Source organism: Gossypium hirsutum, chromosome D01 (assembly GCF_007990345.1).
Source record: "Gossypium hirsutum isolate 1008001.06 chromosome D01, Gossypium_hirsutum_v2.1, whole genome shotgun sequence".
In the NCBI taxonomy this organism is placed as follows: Eukaryota; Viridiplantae; Streptophyta; class Magnoliopsida; order Malvales; family Malvaceae; genus Gossypium; species Gossypium hirsutum.
In genome coordinates, this window is record NC_053437.1 from 23,362,353 (window position 1) to 23,382,441 (window position 20,089).

General features: G+C 35.2%; 1 protein-coding gene across 2 annotated transcripts; it reads right to left on the minus strand.

The window, feature by feature from the left end:
• Nucleotides 1–882: 882 nt before the first annotated feature.
• Nucleotides 883–19,742, minus strand: LOC107922126 (uncharacterized). 2 transcript variants are annotated; one of them, XM_016851977.2, is made up of 27 exons: nt 19,339–19,742; nt 18,912–19,071; nt 18,482–18,574; nt 17,111–17,210; nt 16,748–16,919; nt 11,777–11,951; nt 11,266–11,394; nt 10,544–11,143; nt 9,820–10,428; nt 8,211–8,279; nt 7,289–7,402; nt 6,961–7,206; nt 6,616–6,663; nt 6,355–6,501; nt 5,138–5,299; nt 4,995–5,057; nt 3,946–4,056; nt 3,756–3,839; nt 3,611–3,658; nt 3,355–3,429; nt 3,118–3,213; nt 2,736–2,816; nt 2,588–2,659; nt 2,168–2,212; nt 1,955–2,038; nt 1,735–1,838; nt 883–1,447 (listed from the first exon to the last, which is right to left on the minus strand). In XM_016851977.2, exons 1-27 carry the CDS (start codon nt 19,542–19,544, stop codon nt 1,330–1,332), a joined length of 4,011 nt encoding a protein of 1,336 aa, XP_016707466.2. In that variant the 5' UTR covers nt 19,545–19,742; the 3' UTR covers nt 883–1,329. The 2 variants fall into 2 exon arrangements, with proteins under 2 accessions (XP_016707466.2, XP_016707467.2); XM_016851978.2 differs by having other exon boundaries at nt 6,358–6,501; nt 19,339–19,692.
• Nucleotides 19,743–20,089: the final 347 nt, after the last annotated feature.

Sequence of the window (20,089 nt, forward strand, 5' to 3'; positions counted from 1 at the left end):
AGACATTTCCAGCTAACCTCCCTGAAGCAAATATCATATTGATTAAGCAAGTTGGAAGCAATCCATTCCTAGATGTTACTAGAATAGAACCTAGTAAGCCGATCAGTGGGGATTAAAAGATTCCAAATATCTCTCATTGCCGGACAATCTCTTAAAGCATGTAACACATCTTCGGAAATATGGCCACAAACTCCACAAACCGAACTCTACCCCAAACCCCGACGAACTCTTTCTTCATTAGTGAGAAGTCCATGCTTAAGAATAAGCCAAATAAAAAATCGTACTGTTTGTGGACCTTTGAAATTCCAAGGGATCTTCCAAATATCTTCCTTCGATTTCTAAGAACCTACCTTAACATAAGCATTTTTAATAGAAAAAGAACCTCGTTGAGCCTCCCCAAATTATATAATCTTCCGTATGACTGTCTCAAGAACCCAAAGCCGAAATAACTCAAGGTTCCAAACCATATCACTAAAAACAAATAATCCAAATCAAGATCAAGACTAGAATGATTGGGAATCAAATTAACAAGAGACCCTACATTAAGAATCCATGGTTCGCCCATTCGCCCATCCCCCACTGACCAAAACAAATTCTCCCGTATGAGAGGCCAAACCTTAGTCAGGGACCTCCACAATAAGGAACTTCTACTACAGGATAAATTTTCTGATATTCCATCAATTACCCCATACTTTGCTCGTAAAACCTATACCCAAAGAGCTCTAGAATCAGTGCATTAATCAATTAGTCTGCTACCCTAATAAACCGACCATTGATTAATGGGACAAACTCCAGGGGAATTGCCGGTGGTGATTGAATATGTTTCATATAATGCATGAAAGGGAAAATTAATGTATTAATTTGTAAAATATACGTAGCGAGTGAGTAAAATTTTATTAATTTGGAGAGATTAAGAAACGGACATTTGAAGCATTCTGAGGCTAACATTCAATTTTCATTTCCCTTTAAAGTCCACATTGAAATAGTGTGGATCCCTAGGGCAAAACAAGGGAACCCTTGTTACATATAATAATAATAATACACATTAAATTTACATATGCCAAAAAATTTAAAGCTACTCTCAAAGGGGAAAATTGTGAAGGCAATTATGGTGGTGTTATGGTACAATCTGGAGGGAACCGACCCATCCTCTTCATTGCTCACCCCTTCTACATTTACTTATTTCACCACCACCTTCTCATACTCGATTCACATGCAACCTTCATTCTTTCGATCCCCCCTCAACTGTACCAAATCCCTTGCATGGTGACACTCTTGGCATCCACCTGCTGCTCAATTTCTACAAGCGTTACAACCGTCTTTGAATTCTTATGTTGATGTTGCCCCCTGAACTGAAGAAGTGTCCGAAGAATGCAAATTTGACATATGTGGTTGCTGCTGCTGCATATGCGACTCATTCGCAAGACCGAGAACCGCAAGCGTTGCTCTGCCAAGATGTATTTATTAGCACTTATAAATCACCACAGCAAACCAGCATAAAAAGGCATATATGGACTTGAACTATGCTAAACAAATGGACTTCAATAAAAGCCTCAAACTTTGAAATGCTTGCAAATTTGTTTTAAAATTGACCCTAGCATTTTGTTCACGACGCTGAATTAACAGTAATTGAACTAAAGATCTTGAATCAAAAAGAATAGCAGCCAATATTTTCTTTTCTTCTTTTTCCATCAGCACAGGGAAGGCTCTCGATCAGAATCCAGAGAACTATACCTAGGCAGTGAACCTTTTATAGTTGGCTGGCTTGCGTAAGCAGCAAGGGAACTTCTGAGACTACCATATTTATTCAGTGTACTTTCAAGCTGTGGCGGAGGCAACTGCAATCACCAAAAACGAAAAGGTGTAAATCCAAACATTATTACCGAAAAGCCACAAGTTCTTTCGTATGCACTAGAGAGAAGGGGAGTTGATCTGAAGCAGATTCTATTTTTACCTGTAATAAAACAGGAAAGGAATGAGGTTGTGTCTGAACCACACACTTCAAGAATCCAACCCACAATTTCGGCATTCTCCAGATCTACACTCAACAAACAGAAATAGCATTATCAGTTTTCCGCCTGGCATGCCAATTAAAAACTAAGGTTAACCAGTTCGTCCAAAAGGGTACATGGGAAAGTTCTTCATTAGATAGGTTCGAGTCACTGACCTGTTTACTCACAAGTTTGGATAGGATTTCCATGACAAAATCAACCTGGATACAACAGAAAATACGGCTAAGAAAATCATTGGATCGATCTTTGTGTTATTCTGTGATTTAATTCATGCCCATAGCCAAATCCAAGCACATATTAACATTTGCCAATGGCCGGTGATGTAAAAAAGAACTCTTATAACAAACCCTTAAATCTTAACACATAGGAATAAGAAATGAAAAGATATGCTAACTAAATCAACATAAATAACTTGATCGTGCAGTCATTCTCAGTTTTGTAGAGTCAGCCAGAAGTTTGTTACAAATGATAAGATAAACAAATGACAACAACATTACAATGTGGTTTTCGGTCAGACCCAGAAGGTCAAACTTGCAAAAACATCGAAAAACAAATTGAATAAAATTAAAACTTACCAGGGTAGGAAAAGCATCAATTGCCTGAATAACTGTTCTCATGAAAAGTAACGGAAGAGGGATCTGATCAACCTGAATTGATAAGGAAAACGTTACTATGGGAATAAAAGAACAGCATTAACCCTAGATAAAATAGTGCTTAACATACCATCTGATTCAAGGCCTTTGCTAAGACCTGCTGAGTGAAAACCGTGCGCTGCTCAAAACAAGCTGAGCAAGCATCTGTTATCTGGATAAATTTTATAAAGCACAAAAAAATATCAGCTACAGGAACAACGCAGAAGAAAGTATGACCATCTATGAACTTCTCAAAACGAACATTGCTTTACAGAATGTAAAGGTCCAAAGTATTCTTAGCAAAAAGAAAAAGGTGGTTCAAAGTTCGCCTACATCCTATCTGGTTAAGTATTAAATTAATCTCCTTGTGAAAACATGGAGTATACTATAACATCAATAGAGCGGGTAAAACAGGATGGAATAAGTTTCTTTGATTAACAAAGCCATAAGATTCAGTTATATAAACACCTCACCTTTTTCAGTGGAGGACCACCTTTATCAGGAACAATGTCATGGATGGCTACCAACACTTCAGCAGGAGTCAAGGCAGGACCAGTGTGAGCTGAACCCTGTAAGAACCAAGAATCAAAGAAAAAAAATTTTGAATTGAAATGTCTATCTAAGAATCAACATTTTAACTCTAAGAAAATTAGGCTACTTTTACTAGCTCTTTTGCTTTCATTAGAAAAAGAAATAAATTTCACATGTACCTGCAATACGTGAGCAAGCGCAAGCTGGAACTTTTCCAGTGGAAGGTCAACAAGCCGAGGGAAAATAGGTAACACCTGAAAACAGTTGACAGTTATACCCTGATTAATGCCACATTTTCAACTTTATGTTATTTAGCTGAGCATATGAAATCAAATCAACACCACAAATAATTCACCGTAAGTTTATTTTTTTAAAATGCAATGAAAGCACATGGTCATGCTAAGTTATTGAACAAAAAAGAAATTCAGAACAAACCTCATTCTTGGAAAGTGAACATAACATTGGAATAAGGATGGTAGCATCCTGCAAGTAAACAGTCATGATGGTTCATAAGACAAGAAACATAAATCAAAGGAATGTAAGAGGCGGAAACCATAGCTTTGAATATTGAAAAAGAAACCTTCAGCTTAGTCTCATATAAATGCTTCACAGTGGCAACTAAATCAGGAGAAGGAGTTGTCTCTTGGGTCAGTATTTGCAGCACCTTGACAGAAAACAGAACCACTATCAGTGCCATTCAAGAATAAACAGAAGAAATGAGTTCCAGTTCTGAAACATATTTTCAAAATGGAAATGGAAATAGAGCCTACCAGTGTCAAAAGATTTTCACTTCCTGGGGGTGGGTCGGATATTATTTGAAGCAACTGAGAATCAGACTGACCTAAGGCTCTTATTACAATAGGTATATGGCGATGAAAAGCCTGCATCCACGACAAATAAATTGTACAAATGAAGGTACTACTAACAGATACATTTATGATTATATAAAGTAACAACAATTGTGGAAATGAAAGTCCAATTATCTAAGTTCCCAAGTCAAGAAAGGATCCTATATCCATGAAGGTTTAAAAAGAGAAAGTGGCCAATCTAGACAGCATCTGGCAGAATCTCTCAAGTTTTCTAATGTAAATGCACATATGGATTAACAAGTATCTATGGTTTGCACTTCCAATGCAGAGGCAATTGCTGACACTCACAAATTTCCATAGTTACACACTTGAAAAACAGAGAATTCCATACTGCAGCGTGCAATTTTACTCAGTTGCGCTTATGTTTAACAAGGAGGTAAAACATGCATCAGCCAAGGGCCACAAACAAGATTGAACTTAATCATAGCTTGACCTAAATTAAACTTAGCCTTGACTCAAAACCAAAGAGCCAACCTAATCAAAACACTTAATAGATAACAGAACGATCAAAATCCGTGGTTTACTTTGAATGAGAAAAAACCACCTTTTAGTTTTATATGTTGATCTTACCTACAAAACATTAATTTTTATACTTGTATGACACATGCATGAAGATCGAATTCTAACTTTCAAATCAACCTAACTGCAGCCAGCTTTGGAAAGACCTGACATTATAAATGTCGGACAAAAGTGGCTTTAGGCATTCACAGGCTAGGTAAATTATTAAAACTAAATCACTCTAGAACTTGTGTGGTTTCCAGGAAACAAATGCTATTACTCTATTACTATCACTGGAACAGATGAAAAGTTATATATTATGCAATATTCCAGTGAAGTCACATCAACCTCCCATACACCAGAAAACAAGTTACAAGGACAAGCAGACAAGTCTAATCTGTTCGTAATAATTAAACGATGAACAAACAGAGTCAGAAACAAACAAGACATACCTGCTTTACAATTTTTGGCGCTCCCCCATAAATATCAAATGAGAGTTGAAGAAGACTAGGCTTCTGAAGAAAAAAATGATTAGTACTCAGAAACACCACAAATACAAATAAAAAGATGGAAAGAGCAGCCAACAGAAGCAAACCTTAGTGCATAAGGCAAAAAACAGAGAAATGAGTCTTTGGGCTTCAGGAAATGACACTACTGAAGCACTATTACTTGTTGATTCCGTATTGGAGGAGTCAATTCCAGAAGTTCGGAGCTCTGAAAGTAGAGAGCTACTAGTAGATGTGTCCCCGCTTCCAACCTGAAGAATGGCAACAGTCTACACTTTTATGAATTGACATGCTGAAATGCAGGCTGATAACTACTTGTACAAGAGTCTAGACTGACAAAAGGTGATACATGCTGAAAATGGCTCAGGTTCTCAGGGCAAGGATGCAAGAGAACTCACAAAATAAAATATGACAGCAAAACAACAATACAATGAATGCAGTTTCCAAGCATACACAAATTAGGAGTGAACGTTCGACCGAATCATGTGAAAAAATTTTGAATTAGTCGAGTTGATGATTCTTATCTTCTCATCCTAACTCAATCTGAAAATTTTTGAATTGAGTCAAGTGAAACAAGATTCGAGTCGAGTTAAGTCAAATAAATTTGTTCAAGTTTAATTAAAAAAATTAAACATGTCAAATTAAAATCTTGTCCATAATATGGCTAAATTCCAAGCTAGAGCAGATAAATTTGAGACCATATACATTTGAGAACTCTTTCAAAGCAAAATAAGAGAAAAACAAGATAATTTGGTACAACTTGATTGGTAATTTACTTATTTAAGGCCTCAAATTTACCATTTTGGAAAAAGTTTACAATTTTTATAATTTAATATTCTTATATAATTTTTTAGTTTTTTAATTTTTAATTTTTTTTCGGGAAATTTTTTTCGGGAAATTTTTTTCATAAATATTTTAAATCTTTTGTTCATTTTTTCGGAAAGGAATCAATTCACTCATTTTCGAAATTAATAGGGAACCAAGGAGTATTTACACCAATTTATTATTGTAAAATTCAACTCGACTTAAACTTGAAAAACCAAATTACTTATTCAAGTTAATTCAAAAAACCGAAGAACTCGATTCAATTAACTCGAAATTTGAAAAAATAAATCATTTTTTCGAGTTAAATCGAGTTTTGTTCAATCCTAATACAAATAACAAACAGAACCTCAAATATATTAATCTAACTTATATCAGAAATACTCCATACAGGTTGTCAAATCCATATTAGGCATCAGGTAAATATTGAAGTTTGACAAACTTGGAAAAGCAAACAAACAGGGGCTTTAGAAGATATACTAACCACCTTGTCGCCTCTTTCATCAATAGACCCAGACTTCAAAGACTCTGCACCTGCGGTTCTCTGATCCACAGCAGACAGCAACATATTTGTTGCAAATTGCTCAATTTCCCTTGAAATGTAGCTCAGCTGATAAAGTTTGTTTGCTACCTGTGTAATATAAACACAGGAAAGTGAGAAAAGACAAAACTTTGCAACAGAAAGTCAAAACATTTAACAGTTGATAACAGACACAGGATGTTATAAAAGGGTAAGTTCACTTACCAGCCGGATAGCTTTCCCACGAATGTCATCTTGAGAATGAACAGCACACTGCCATCAGAGACAAGTAACAAAAATAAGAAACCCGCAAAAGGGAAAAAAAGAAAAGAATAATGTGCAAACATAACTAGAATGGGACTAAAAGCTTTCTATGATGCTTCTCCACTCAGATAAAAATTATACCCTAGGAAACCTGAATGATATTTGTCACATAAGTATGGCCTTATCACGGGTAAACTAAACATCAACAAAAATAGGGGAGAATTATAAGACAAGAATTCAACAAATACAGATTACCGCATGTGACCAACGAACAATTCAACACTAAAATTGTCTTGGACAACTTACCTTCAATGCTATACCTAAGCAGGCTTGCCGATTATTTGGACGTCCCAAAATTAAACTCCACACCACACCAAGGCCCTGTGTCACACGCTCAGCGTCACGAACCTCTTTCCCAGTAACATCAAACACATCAGAAGAGCAGAGATCATCTAAAAGTTTCAAGGCTGAGTCAGGCAGAAACGGAACTTCACCAAGAAGCCTACTAAATGACTTGTCTGAGGCTGGAAGTGTGTCCAGCAAAGATTTGGACTGCAGCAAAACAACTAAGATAAATCCATTACTTTTAGGGGAAAATTAATTACGAAGTTGCTTCACTTAAGTAAGAGCTTACCACTGCCAGGAGGAATTTTTCATAAAGAACAGCAGAATATGAAGAGTTGTCAACTGAATCTGAAACTGTGAGAGAATATAGATGGTAGAGAACTTGCAATACAATGTCGTGACCCTGACCAATATAACAGAACATTATAAAAGTTCGAAAAAGCAGACTCAACATGCAAAAAGCAGAAAGGTAGTACAGTTTTGGGATTGATTGAACTCCATAAGCTCATCTGACCAACACAAACATCCTAGAACTAATATATTTGAGTCAAAGCAATGATCCATGAAAGTCAACACTGAACACTGATAACATCTAGTACAGTAGGTACTGAGATCCATCAAGCAAATAAATTGGATAAGCAAGAATATTGGTTTCACACTTTCCTTCTTGATCAAATAAACAAGAAAGACAATCAAATGGAAGTAATGAAGAGTCAAAGACCAAAATTCAACCATACTGTAGAAAACAAAGATTGTGTCCCAATCAAACATTCAACAAGACACAACCACCAGACCAGAACAGCTTAGTAGGAAGAGAACATTGCGATTCCATGGTTGCACAAGGATTTGTAGGACAGTTGTAAATAGGCAGATTTTTGTTAAGTGGGTATATCACCCTAACATGTACGTTAAAAGTCACTTTAGTTTGCTTGTAGCAAACTTTCTTGCTTCTTTTGATGTAGAAATAAAAATCAATCATCCAAGAAAATAAATACTGGGTCACAGACACCAAAAAGCATAATTATAGAGTTGATCAAACAGAATGTAAATCATGTGATAAACAGAAGCACCCAGCTTAGTATGTGTGTGCCTCTCTGCATGAGAGTGAGAGAGAGAACCAACTAAGAAAACTTCAAAATGGTAGAACAAAACAAAAAGAATAGTGTCAAAAATCAAAAGCAGGAAGAAGTAACAGATCACAACTTGTGTACCTTTTGTTGTCGGTAATCCACAACAATTTGTTTTCCCAACATGACAACAATGTCATCATCAGCATCAATCTGAAAGGAAATGTAACCACATGTGATTTTGCATACATCATCAGGCATAGGAACTTAATAAAACATAGAATTGAATACTATTAGTCCAAGGGTTTGAAATTTGTGAAATCATCCAAAATAATTCTAGAATTTATTCAAGTAACTTTAGTAGGTTTTCAAGAGCACAACTTGTATGAGATGGGACCATTTTGGAAAATAGACAAGTCTTAGAGTATATAAGGGGAAAAAAAGAAGGATTTTAGCACATCCAGAAAAGGAAGAGAATATTACTTCAGGGTATGCCTTAACAGTAAACTCTTGACTTTCAGTTTGGGAAAGCCATAGCTTCTTAGAAGATCTTAGATCCATGAAACTAATTTGTTTCGCAAAACTAAGACATGGGTCTGTCTGCCTTTTTCCCATCATAACTAGATCAATCAAACCCATTTTATCCAGAACCATATTTTCTCAAACCTATTCATAAAATGCACAGGTAGCTTGTCCCAGAAAAATGTAGATTTTCCCTAAACCTGCCCATTGTACAATACTCAATGCAGAGCATATTTGCAAAGCACTTCAACAGAAGTTCATTAAAAATAGGCTTAATATATCATTTGGTACCTGAGTTTGACACTTTTTCTAATGTGGTACCAGTGTTATTTTTTGGTACAATTTAGTACCTATATTTGACAAAAGTTATATATTTTGGTACCCAAAGGTAATGGTTTTAACTTTTTAGTGTTTAATTCAGTTTTCGGGTTGATTAGATGAAAATTAATTGCTAATATTATTAGGTTTGAATTTTTTATGTTTTTGTAAATAGAATAAATTTAGTGTTAATTGTGAATTTGTTTAATTTTGCGAATAATTTTTCAAATACAGTCCAGTGGATGTGGTTTAATTCCGGTTTTCGAGTTGGTTTGATGAAAGTTAATTGCTAATATTATTAGCTAATTATGAATTTTCATCAAATCAACTCTAAAACCCAAATTAAACACTAAAAAGTTAACAATGTTATCTTCAGGTACCAAAATGTATAGCTTTTGTCAAATACAAGTACCAAATTGGACAAAAATATAACACGAGCACCACAACAGAAAAAAGTGTCGAACTCAGGTACCAAATAATGCATTAAGCCTTAAAAATAATAGAAAATCTTATATTATAAACCCGTGATCAGCCTATTAGCCTTTGAAGCAGACTGTTCTACAGAACCACTGGCACACTATTACTAATGTTTGAATCCTTAATGCTGTAAAAAAGGTGGGTGTCTCTGTTCTCAAGTAATTTTAGATGGTGATAGAAGGGGTTTAAGGCACATAACTAACAGGTGACGCTTGTGACGAACTTTATGCATCCATGTAAAATTCTAAGTATGCAGTATGTATTGTAAACTTTGAACTGATAGTAAGAAGGCATTACTCTTTAATTCAATCAGCTTTGCATGATAACAAACTCCAAGATTACAAACAGTCCAACATTAAGACAGGAGAGAGAAAAAGAAGCAGGCATTCAGAGAATATAGACAAATCAGAGTGTATATATATATATAGCATGTCACCTGACCAACAAGCCGGGCAAGTAACGCCATGCGCATTTCATTACAATCTGACCAATGAAGATGCAGGTATGACTCAGCGATCTGTTGAACTGCTGATTTTATCACACTTCTTTCCAGCTCCTCAGTTAGCTCAACATATAGAGGTGGCATGGGTAAATCCTGACCAGTCTCATCTAAAGAAGATACGGTAATAGAAGCCTGGAAATTCTGATCAGACTCTGGAAAAGATGATTCTTCAGTCTCATGTTTAATTTCAGCATCTGCCTTCATTTCAGTTGAATCTACATCAACCACATAAGGAGAAACTGCATGATTGGAGGAAGTCTTGACTTCTAGAATGTGAACAATGTCTTCCGCACCACCCACAACATCCCCTTCAGGAGCTGGTTGCTCAACACTAGTAATTGATGGACCTTCCATTGTGTTATCATTGCTTTGAATGTTAGACATCGGGCGCAAAGAAGGGTTCTCAACAGCTGGAACTGAAAGAGGCTTATTAGAAATAGAACAATCAAAGTCAGGCACTGCAGCACCAGTGCCCTCAAGAACAGGTGAGCATGACATTCCAACAGAAACAGCAGCCCGTCGTGGATCTAGGCGACGAGGATCCTGAAAAGGTTAGCGTTAACTTCCATTTGCTCAACAGGAGTTATAAAGATCCCAAATCTGGAAAAGGCTGAAACATTTTGAAAAGCAATATATGATGATAGAAAATGGAAGTTACCCTTCTTGGGTCGCGTTTAGAATCTGCAGCAAAATTGTTGACTGCAGCTGTATCGGATATTGATGAACTGATTGTAGCAGCTGAAGTAAAGGGCAACTGTGGTGTTGAAACGGGAGTGTGCAAGGAATTTGTTGAAGCAGGAGGTGGCAGAACTTGAGCCCGACTATTTACATGTACCGCTTGCTGAATTGTAGGCAATGTCCCGACCTTTGTTAATGGAGGACTTTTAGGCAAGTGCCTCATATTTGTGATGACAATATCTGCCAGCAGGTCAGGATGAATTTTTGAAATAAGAATTTCAAGAGATTCAGCACCTCTTTCTCCTTCAGCAAGTAAAGCACCAATCATTGCTATCATTTGCTCAACAGGAGTTAAATTATCATCCGAAAGAGGAAAACTGGGAGACCCTCCATTGACAGAAGAAAAATCTTGCCCAGAATTATTTATTTGAGTGGGTGGCATTGAGTGGGAATTGGGTCCAGAGCGAATACGCTTAGAGGCCATCTCAAAATTATGTGTTGGTTCTTCATTATCCTGAGGCATAGATCTTTTCTTTGTGACATCCCCTAAAACATATGCTTGGCTTGATGCTTGATCATCCTGAAAACACATTATATTTACCATGAGAAACTCATAAAAGGCTACCAGGCACTAACTTTTATCACTGAAACTTATTATTTTTGTTACCTGCTAAAAAATATATTTTAAAATAAAAATATTACCCTGACAGACTGAATTTCCCTTGAAGCCCGCTCACTATTTTTTATCATCTTCTCAACCTGTCTGATGACTTGATCAGCAGCATCCCCTGCGTTCATTGCTCGTAGAGCTCTAAGCAATCTGTCCCTAGACTGGTTAGCCAAAATAATACCCAACTTGTCAGGTACAAGAGCACTGAATAGCCCCCAAAAGTCATAATTACAGGCCATACAGGCTGAAGTTTCATTTCAATATTTAACAAACCAGGAGTTCTCAACAAAGCATTTGTGATACATATATCCATTAACCTTTTGGCCTTTGAATAATAATTCCACCAAGATAGCAATAAGTCATTTAGGGAGAGGATAATAAAGAGGTAATTATAAAATCTAAGGTATTAGAAGGCACTGATATTCAGCAGCCAACCGATTTGTATACATATTAGATAAAAAAAAATCATTTACTTCAGTAATTGGCATCTGAATTATCCAAAAATTATAATAATAATAATAATAATAATAATAAAGAAGTTACCTCTACAATAGCTGGATTAGTACACCTCAGGAATCCCAAAAATGCAGTTCTTAAGGAGTATTGAATACTAGCTTTATGGCATTCCCTCACCGTGTCAAAGTTTGGATTAAAATCGAGTAGTGCAGAAAGAACAGTGCCATAGTGGAGGGGTCTCCTCCTTGCTATGGCAGCAAGACTGTCAAACAAAAAAAGGGCTTTAGTTAAAAAAAAACTAACAAAATAGCTCTAGCATTGGGAAAAGAATTTAAAATACACACAACCAAACAACTACAAGAATGAAAAAACAATAGCTGAGACCTAAAGCTATTTCTAAACAAAATAAAAATTTTTGAGACATCTTGTTAGTTGTCACAATCAGTCACAAATTCAGATCAAGGTTAGCTTTTCACACAAATCTCGAGGATACAGTAGCACAATGGAGCAATTAAAAGATATTTCTGAGTCCCTCCTCCGAAGAGCCTCACTATGATAGAACCATAACTTAGCCAAAACACCCCACCTCCGTACCTGCCCTTTCTCTATCACGGATAGAGCTTTTAAGAAGCATGTAATCAGATGAACCAAAGCCTAAAGGAAACCAAAAAAGCAATTGCATACCATAAGCACACTAGAAAACTTAAGCTACACAGTATAACTCCAGAACAAGTATGCGAAGACCTTCAAAGAAAAGAAGAGAAAAGCCCTTGGTTAACCATCCATTATTGATAGAAGTCTGTTCAATCACTAGCTACACATGTCTTTAGTATCTTATTTTAAGTTTTTAATTGTCATCAATGAACCATTTAGCAACAAATTCTAAACTCTTAAGCAGGATACCCAGGAATAATAGACAGAGATAAAGCATAGAAAGCCAGGGAAAGCAAAAAGTCCGACTCTGGTATTGTTACCGACAAAGCATAGAGAGCAACATATAATACTTAGGTAACAATTACCAGATGTTAATATTATAAATAAAAAGTAAAAACAAAAACCACCAGTCTTCAACTACTTTTGGTTTCAAACATAAAACAAATCATAGAACTCGATCATATCTCATGACTCATCAAAATTAGTTCAAAATCCAAAATTCCAGGTCTCTTGAAACTATTGCAGGACTCAGATACGCATATGTTACAGACTACAAATAAATAACATGCATAAGAATGCAATACCCATCCTCAACGGTATTACCGGCAAAAAAACATGCAGCAACCTAAGTGCTTCCACACAAGACACCATTTTAATTACAAATTCCAAAAACAATGGATTCAAAAGAAATAAGCCATTCAGTTTTTTCTCTGCACATGTAGAGAATTAAATTCAAGCTTCTCATCTAGAGATGTCAACCAATAATTCATATCGAACAAGCTCTAACTAAGCAGGCCAACATAAAACTCCATGAATAAAGTCTGCCCAACATATGCTCAAAATAGAACATCATATATAAAGGGCGAGATAGGAGGGAGGTGCTTTTTCCTTATGTCTTCTTTACTCCTCTATATTTGTTAACAAACTGATAGAGAATGCCCACTCGAGGAGAACAAACAGAATATGAATCCAAAAACAAAGGAGCATTCCCTCTAATTACAGGTAATTGAACCTAACATGATCCAAAAATGTTGGAAGAAAGTACTTCAAGAAGCCCTAAAGTGAGAAATTAAGGAATCCTTAAACAACTCAACCCTTAATCAGCAGTAAAAATAATACAACATGAATGTTCCCTTAATAACTAAGGGATTGACTTCTAATATCATGCTATACAGATTAGTCCAACATATTCAACAAGTTACACCTAAATGTATATTCACTTTTTAATTACATGTGCCAAATAGTAAAAATCGCTTCCCGAAAGAAATACTTCAATGGAATGCCATTTAAAACATCAGTGACTCAAGCAACTTCAGATCTTGAACTATAACTTCATGATCATTTTAAGCTACATAAATATGCACCCAAGTTGGTATATATATTAACTAAAATAAAAGTAAACTAAATGATGTCAGGTCAGAAACATATACATACATAAGGTATTATGGAAAATAAAAATATCATTGTTACCCTAAAAGTAAACCAGCAGATGACAGTAATATTTGGGAGGGGAGTAAGGGAAACAATATACTCTAATAGCAACACTGATGCAAATAACTCATAAAAAGAAATTAATCTGCAATGCAACAAAAGCAGGTATCTAGTCATGCATCACAACATCGGCAAGTCAGCCAACCCTTACATCTATTGCCCCAAGGAGTCAGATAAAAAATGTATTGCCAAGAAAACAGACAATCTTATGTTTTACTCTTCCATTTATCAGAAAAGGCACCTCAATGGATGCAACCATTGAAACCCCGAAAAATAATTAGCTTCTGAACCCATGCCCATGTAGACATCATGTCAATCAGCAAAACACATGTTTATATCCAATCACTACACGATAGACTTCAACACATACAACGACCAGCCAACAGACATCTCATAAATAAGTATCTTCTGGAAACCTTATTTCAAAAGTATTACTCAAAGTTCGTCACGATTCAAATCACCTTCAAAATTCTAAAACTATTTCCATATGAAAATGAAAATAAAATGCCTTCTGAATTTTTAAAGTTCATGTGATCATGCCTAATGTTATAGAACAAGTACATACATGCAGGGAACAGTCCCACAAATTTGACAGAGATGATATTTGTTAACATTTTAAGCTTGATATTTGACTACTTATAAGCAATGACGTTTACACTAATAAAGGCTTTAAAATTGCAAACAAGATTTTCTTTGACCACTCCAAAGTCAGTTTATTCTTGATCATTCAGGACAGTTTAGTCCCAGATCCAAAATATAAGACAATACCACCCATCTTTCTATGCTGCTAGGTATCCCAGAATGTAAACATTTAAGATCTTAATATCAATGAAGCTGCTATCTTGTAAGGAATGCTCCTCCATCACTATCCTTTAAGAAAACAAAACAGTGAATGTATTTCTTGCATAACCACTGACCATGTATGCAAACCAGCTAAACATTCAAAAGATGGTGCATCCTGCAAACTAACTGCTGTTGGTTCTTGCAATACAAGTATTTACATCCAACGAAATAATTGTATATTATTAGCAGTTGACCAATGAACAAGCTGGAAGTACACCATCTCATCAAACAAAAGTTTTGAACCATTTTAAAAGCATGCTTGCAAGTAAAAGATAGGGGATTATCTTCCACATTCCGAAAACTCTTAATTGCTGTCTTTGTTTCTGGCCAAAAAAACTTCCTCTTTCAGTAAGTTTTAATAAACATAACACATTTTAGACCTATATGATCAATGTTGGTGATCAAAATGATATAAGAAAATGTTGCTAACATAAAAGCTCAGAGGAAACTAGGAAGTTTTGATGATAATGGTACAAAATTTATAATGATGCAGTCTCCTCTGGTGTTTTTTCAAAAGTGTACATTTGAAACCAAAAGAGAAGAAATCTGAGTAACTTGTTTGTTTAAACAAACATTTAAAATACCACTCGATGATGATAATTTAGGATCACTTGCCTCAAGAAAAAACCATTACACAACGAAAATGCTTGCCTTCATGCAGAAAGAAACCAGCTGAAACATAACAGTAAGTGATGCTGGTAATAATCAAAGATCACATCCAACTTTTGCATCAGACTACTTCAGAGCCATGCAGTACAACATATTTCAAAGAACAGGGTCAAAAGATGGCAAATCAATTATCTGTCAAGAAAAGTAATTACAAGAAAAAGGCATTTGGGCCACCATCCTAAGAGCTGAAGAACCGGCAGAGAACATAGTCATAAGTCTAACTTTTTAACCAGAAACCAACATACACAGCAATATGTAAGGAATGCAGCATCACAAAAATAGGTATAAAAAATATAGGAATCCACAAAATCGAAACATGGCAGATTAGCAGGATAAACCCCAGTTAAAAAGAATTTCGATTATTAAATATTTAATGTGCATCAACTGTTGTCAAATAACCAATACATTTTAAGGTAGCTTGCATATTTTCAGCTGTAAAAAAATACAGCAGAATCCCAAATAATAATAGGATCCCCCTAATAATTTACTGCAATGCTTGATCACCAAGTTTCTCAGCGCGATTTGACTGATGATTATTTCCATTGCATAACCATTCCTATCATTGGCCAATGGTGCTCCATAGTACACATTAATGTGAACATTATCTAGCCCTGTAACTCCCAATATCTGAACAAGCAATGCACCAGTATCCAAGGCCATTAACTCCTCAAAAGAGAGCTTGACAGCACGCTGCAATGGTATCACAAACAAGCAGTTGAACTTGTACTACAACCTGCTACCAAGCTTCATCAATCTCTCCAAAAGTTTTAAAGATGGTAAAACAGAGGACAAATTCTAAACACAGTGCAGCCCCAAATTATAAAATTTAATATTCATTTATCAGATACGGACAATACATTGGAACCGATAAGTTTGCATACAGAAAAGTACCATTAGAAAACAACAGCACCTTCTAGCTTTGAAATTAAGAGATATTCAGTTATGACAGGATATAATTCTTTCTTGGAATAAAAAGATAAAATAAGGAAATAGATGAAGATGCAAATAAAGCTCCCATAAGAGGAAAAGCAAAGGGAAATCTGTAACATTCTTGAACTGAGAATTGATACCAATACTTATCAACCATAAAATCAAAGGGGGGGCAGGGGGGGAGAACTTTTTTCATCTCCACTCAAACAATTATATGTCCTAATTATATGGAACTAAATAATAAAAAAAGTGCTAGCAATTATGTACAAGATTTATAATACCCTAACCATTTTAAACTCTAGATGTCCAGATTTTATAAAACACTAGGAAACGGGAAGTATCCAAAATAATGACACAAGAAAGAGGAGAAAAGAAAAAGAACCATAAATTCAGAAAAAAAAAAAGGATCATAAAACGTAGAAAACCATAAGTTCAGAATAAAAACAACTGACTACTGGTGAAGAAACTCACCAATTGACAATAGTGATTGTTACGGACCCAGGGAGACTACTAGCTGATTGCAACATGTCAAGTAAAATATAAAGTGTCCTGTTTGCATCTGATGTTACAGCAACGGGATCCAAAATAGGATGACCACCACTTAGCCATGATATATTAAAAGTCCGTCTACTTCCTCTGGTAGCTGGAGAAACATTAAAAGAAATAAGTTTCCAGAGATGCCAGTAACTATAGAATATATAAATATGGAGTTACTATGAATGACATACAAAACGGAAGTCCTACGCTAACCCAAAAAGTCAATCTGCCAAACATGGCTGTATGAGCAAACCAAATCATGTCCTAGTGGAGCCCTTAACAATTGGAATGCAATACCTTCAATGTATTTTTCAGAATTAACGTTGTCAGATGTAAAAAGTAAGACCTGCATCTCCAAAAATTTCAGAGCCAGCAACTTTATCCCAACTGGACCAGGCTACAAATTTAAATCAAAGAAACATCGATTGCAAATGATTAGCAAGTTGGAAATATCAAGTGACTATAAAATTAAATAATTCTCAAAAGACAGAACTAAATAATTTATTATAAGAGTAGCAAAAGTTAGGGAAAACAAATGAACATAAATATGTATACAACTACGAAACAGATATCACTACAAAAACAACATTTAGACCCACACCAAAACAATCCCCGCCGGGGGGGGGGGGCAGGAACCCCCAAGGAATAAAGTTAAGAGCCTTATGCATCTCTTGCTGATTGTTAGATGCATAAAGAATGCCTCAGGATATGTATTTTAGCACACAACTTTTCTCTAGGATCCTTCACCACCTCAAGATAAAACATTGAATTATTTGTTTAACTCTCATTTGATAATTGTTAAGGAAAAAATACCCAAACTTATGCTTTGTCATATTGATCACATATTACACAGAAATAAAAAGCTTTCTAACACAGTTTCTCTTGTGAACATGGACATAAATGAAACCTAATGCTCAGTAACTGTTTCTTACTGTTATTTGGTTACATTAAGAAGCTACTCACTCAAAAGCTACTCTTTTTTTCATGTCCACCTGTGTACTGTCTTTCTTCGAGAGAAAGGAAGAGAAAGAGAGAGACTCATCCAATAATATTAAATTAATGAAGGCCGCCAGAACACAAGTGTTGCTTGATAAATCAATAACAATCTTCAATTAGTTGGAAACTTGGTTTCATCATTCATTCACAGCACCAATCCCTCAAATTTTACATAAAACTCACCAAACATGTTAACTAGTTAAAACCTACTTAACAGTTCTATCAACATGTTCAAAAAGAAGTATCACTTTATTATATTGCCATGTAATTTAGCTAAATTATACCCATGCTGTTTTCTGTAATTCTCGTTAGATGTAGTTAAAACCTACTTTAATTGTTCTATCAATATTTTTTTTTTGAAGTATCATTCTATTACACTGCCATGTGTTTTACCTAAATTGTCCTTTAAGCCGTTTTTGTAGTTCTTGTTAGATGTAAAATCACTATTAAAAGATATATTTTTCTTTTTAGGAAAATCAACCAAATCTATTTAGTATTATACATTTTCAACCACAAACCAAATACTTTTCCTAGAATTATTTCAACACTGAATTGTCAGCAGTTAATATTTCAATTTATAAAACAGTACCTAACTTGTTCCAAATAGTCAAGCATTGAAACTTAACCCATATAAGCTTAGTGTTTGGAAAGCCAAAGTAAAATACGTCATACCTGCAATGCAATGGAAAACACACCTTCCTTGAATCTAACCATCCACATCCATAGTTCTTGAAGCCACTGATCAACTTTACCGTGCTGCTGAAACTATAATTTCCAAGAAAAATTTTATGCATAGGTAAGAAAACCAAATATTTTGACATTTAAAAAAAAAAAGACAAAGGGATCAAATAATCAATTGAGTTTTCAGAATTACTAATGCACAGACACCATCGTTAAGTGATTAACATCTTATATGCACTCAATCAGAAAACAGTAACTAATAGACAACAGCAATATTCAATGCTATAAAGCATATTTGTTCAAAATGCACTGCGTTCTAGTTGTACATGGAGGCATAAAACATCATTTACAAATAGGAAAAGAATCAGCAAAAAACATGTACATTTGAACTAAATCATTACTTAAAAAGGTAGAAGCTAACCTGTAATGTCAGTTCTTCCAAAACACTGCAGAAGAAATTTATGCCACTAACAATGGCTTGTTTCACAACATTGGAGTCAACATCCCTCAAAAACGTTACTAAAACCGGTACAAGTACAGTCGAATGCTCTATGGATTTTAATCCAATATCTTCAATTATCCTGCCAACCGTTGACAAAAAACAAAAAAGAAAAGTAAAACAAAAGTCCAGCTACAATATTAGGAACCTAGCAACATATGAAAAGAGAACAAATACAAAGAAATAGATCAGTAAATTTTATAAACGCAACACGAAATATTTCCCAAAAATGCAGCTCATTAATCACACAAATATCAAAACTAAGAAGCGAAGAAGTTAAGCATACAGCAGCAGCATATAAAATAACATAAACATACAAAATTGGAAAGAATTAGGGTTTGAAACTCACTCGACAAGAAATCCCCTAACGAGGCTATGAGGAGAACGCTGGAGGTCGGAAAGGTAGGGGAAGAGTTCGGCGGCCGAAGAAGAATCGAGAGAGGAAATAATGTCCTTGGCCTGTTTAAGAGACGAAAGCTTCACCGCCAAATCAGAGTGGTTGAGCGCGGCAGTGAGCAGAGAAAGGGCTTGGTCCCTAGAACCTGCAACGTTCATGGCTATCGGCTTCCCCGCACGAGATTTTTGATCGATTTTTGGGTCGGAATTGTAAGAAAGGGAATAGAGTTAGGGTTTTGAGGGGTAAGGGCTTAGGAAGTGGAGAGCGGAGGAGCGTATGAAATTTTTATGAGGTCGGAGAGAGAAGAAGAAAAAGAAACTATTTTTTTTTTGTATTTTATAATTATTAGTTTGGATAAACTACAGCAACAGTCCTTAAACTTTATTTAAAATCTCGTTTCAATTACAAAGTTTCAAAAATTACACGACAGTCACTAACATTTTCATTAACTTCGTTTTAGCTTCATCACTAATTTCACCCACCAATAATCATTTATTCAAATAGTTTTATAAATATATTTTTTTGAAATAAAATATTTTCGATTCATCCGGGTTTCATTAAATTTAATATTTATTTTTGAGTAATTATTTGATACATCATTTATAAAAAAAATTTAAATTAATGCGACAAGTATCATATTTTTTTTTCTATATTCTATAAGACACGTATGAGAATTTTTCCTTTTTTATACACATTTTAGTTT

What these genes read in the sequence shown, in the direction of transcription:
- LOC107922126 (XM_016851977.2), bottom strand. Translation starts at nt 19,544, where the DNA reads ATGAACGTTGCAGGTTCTAGGGACCAAGCCCTTTCTCTGCTCACTGCC. An exon ending in TTTTTGCCTTATGCACTAAG is followed by an intron (nt 5,058 to 5,137) that starts GTTTGCTTCTGT and finishes TTTTTTCTTCAG; the next exon opens with AAGCCTAGTCTTCTTCAACT. An exon ending in CGCTTGCTCACGTATTGCAG is followed by an intron (nt 3,214 to 3,354) that starts GTACATGTGAAA and finishes TGGTTCTTACAG; the next exon opens with GGTTCAGCTCACACTGGTCC.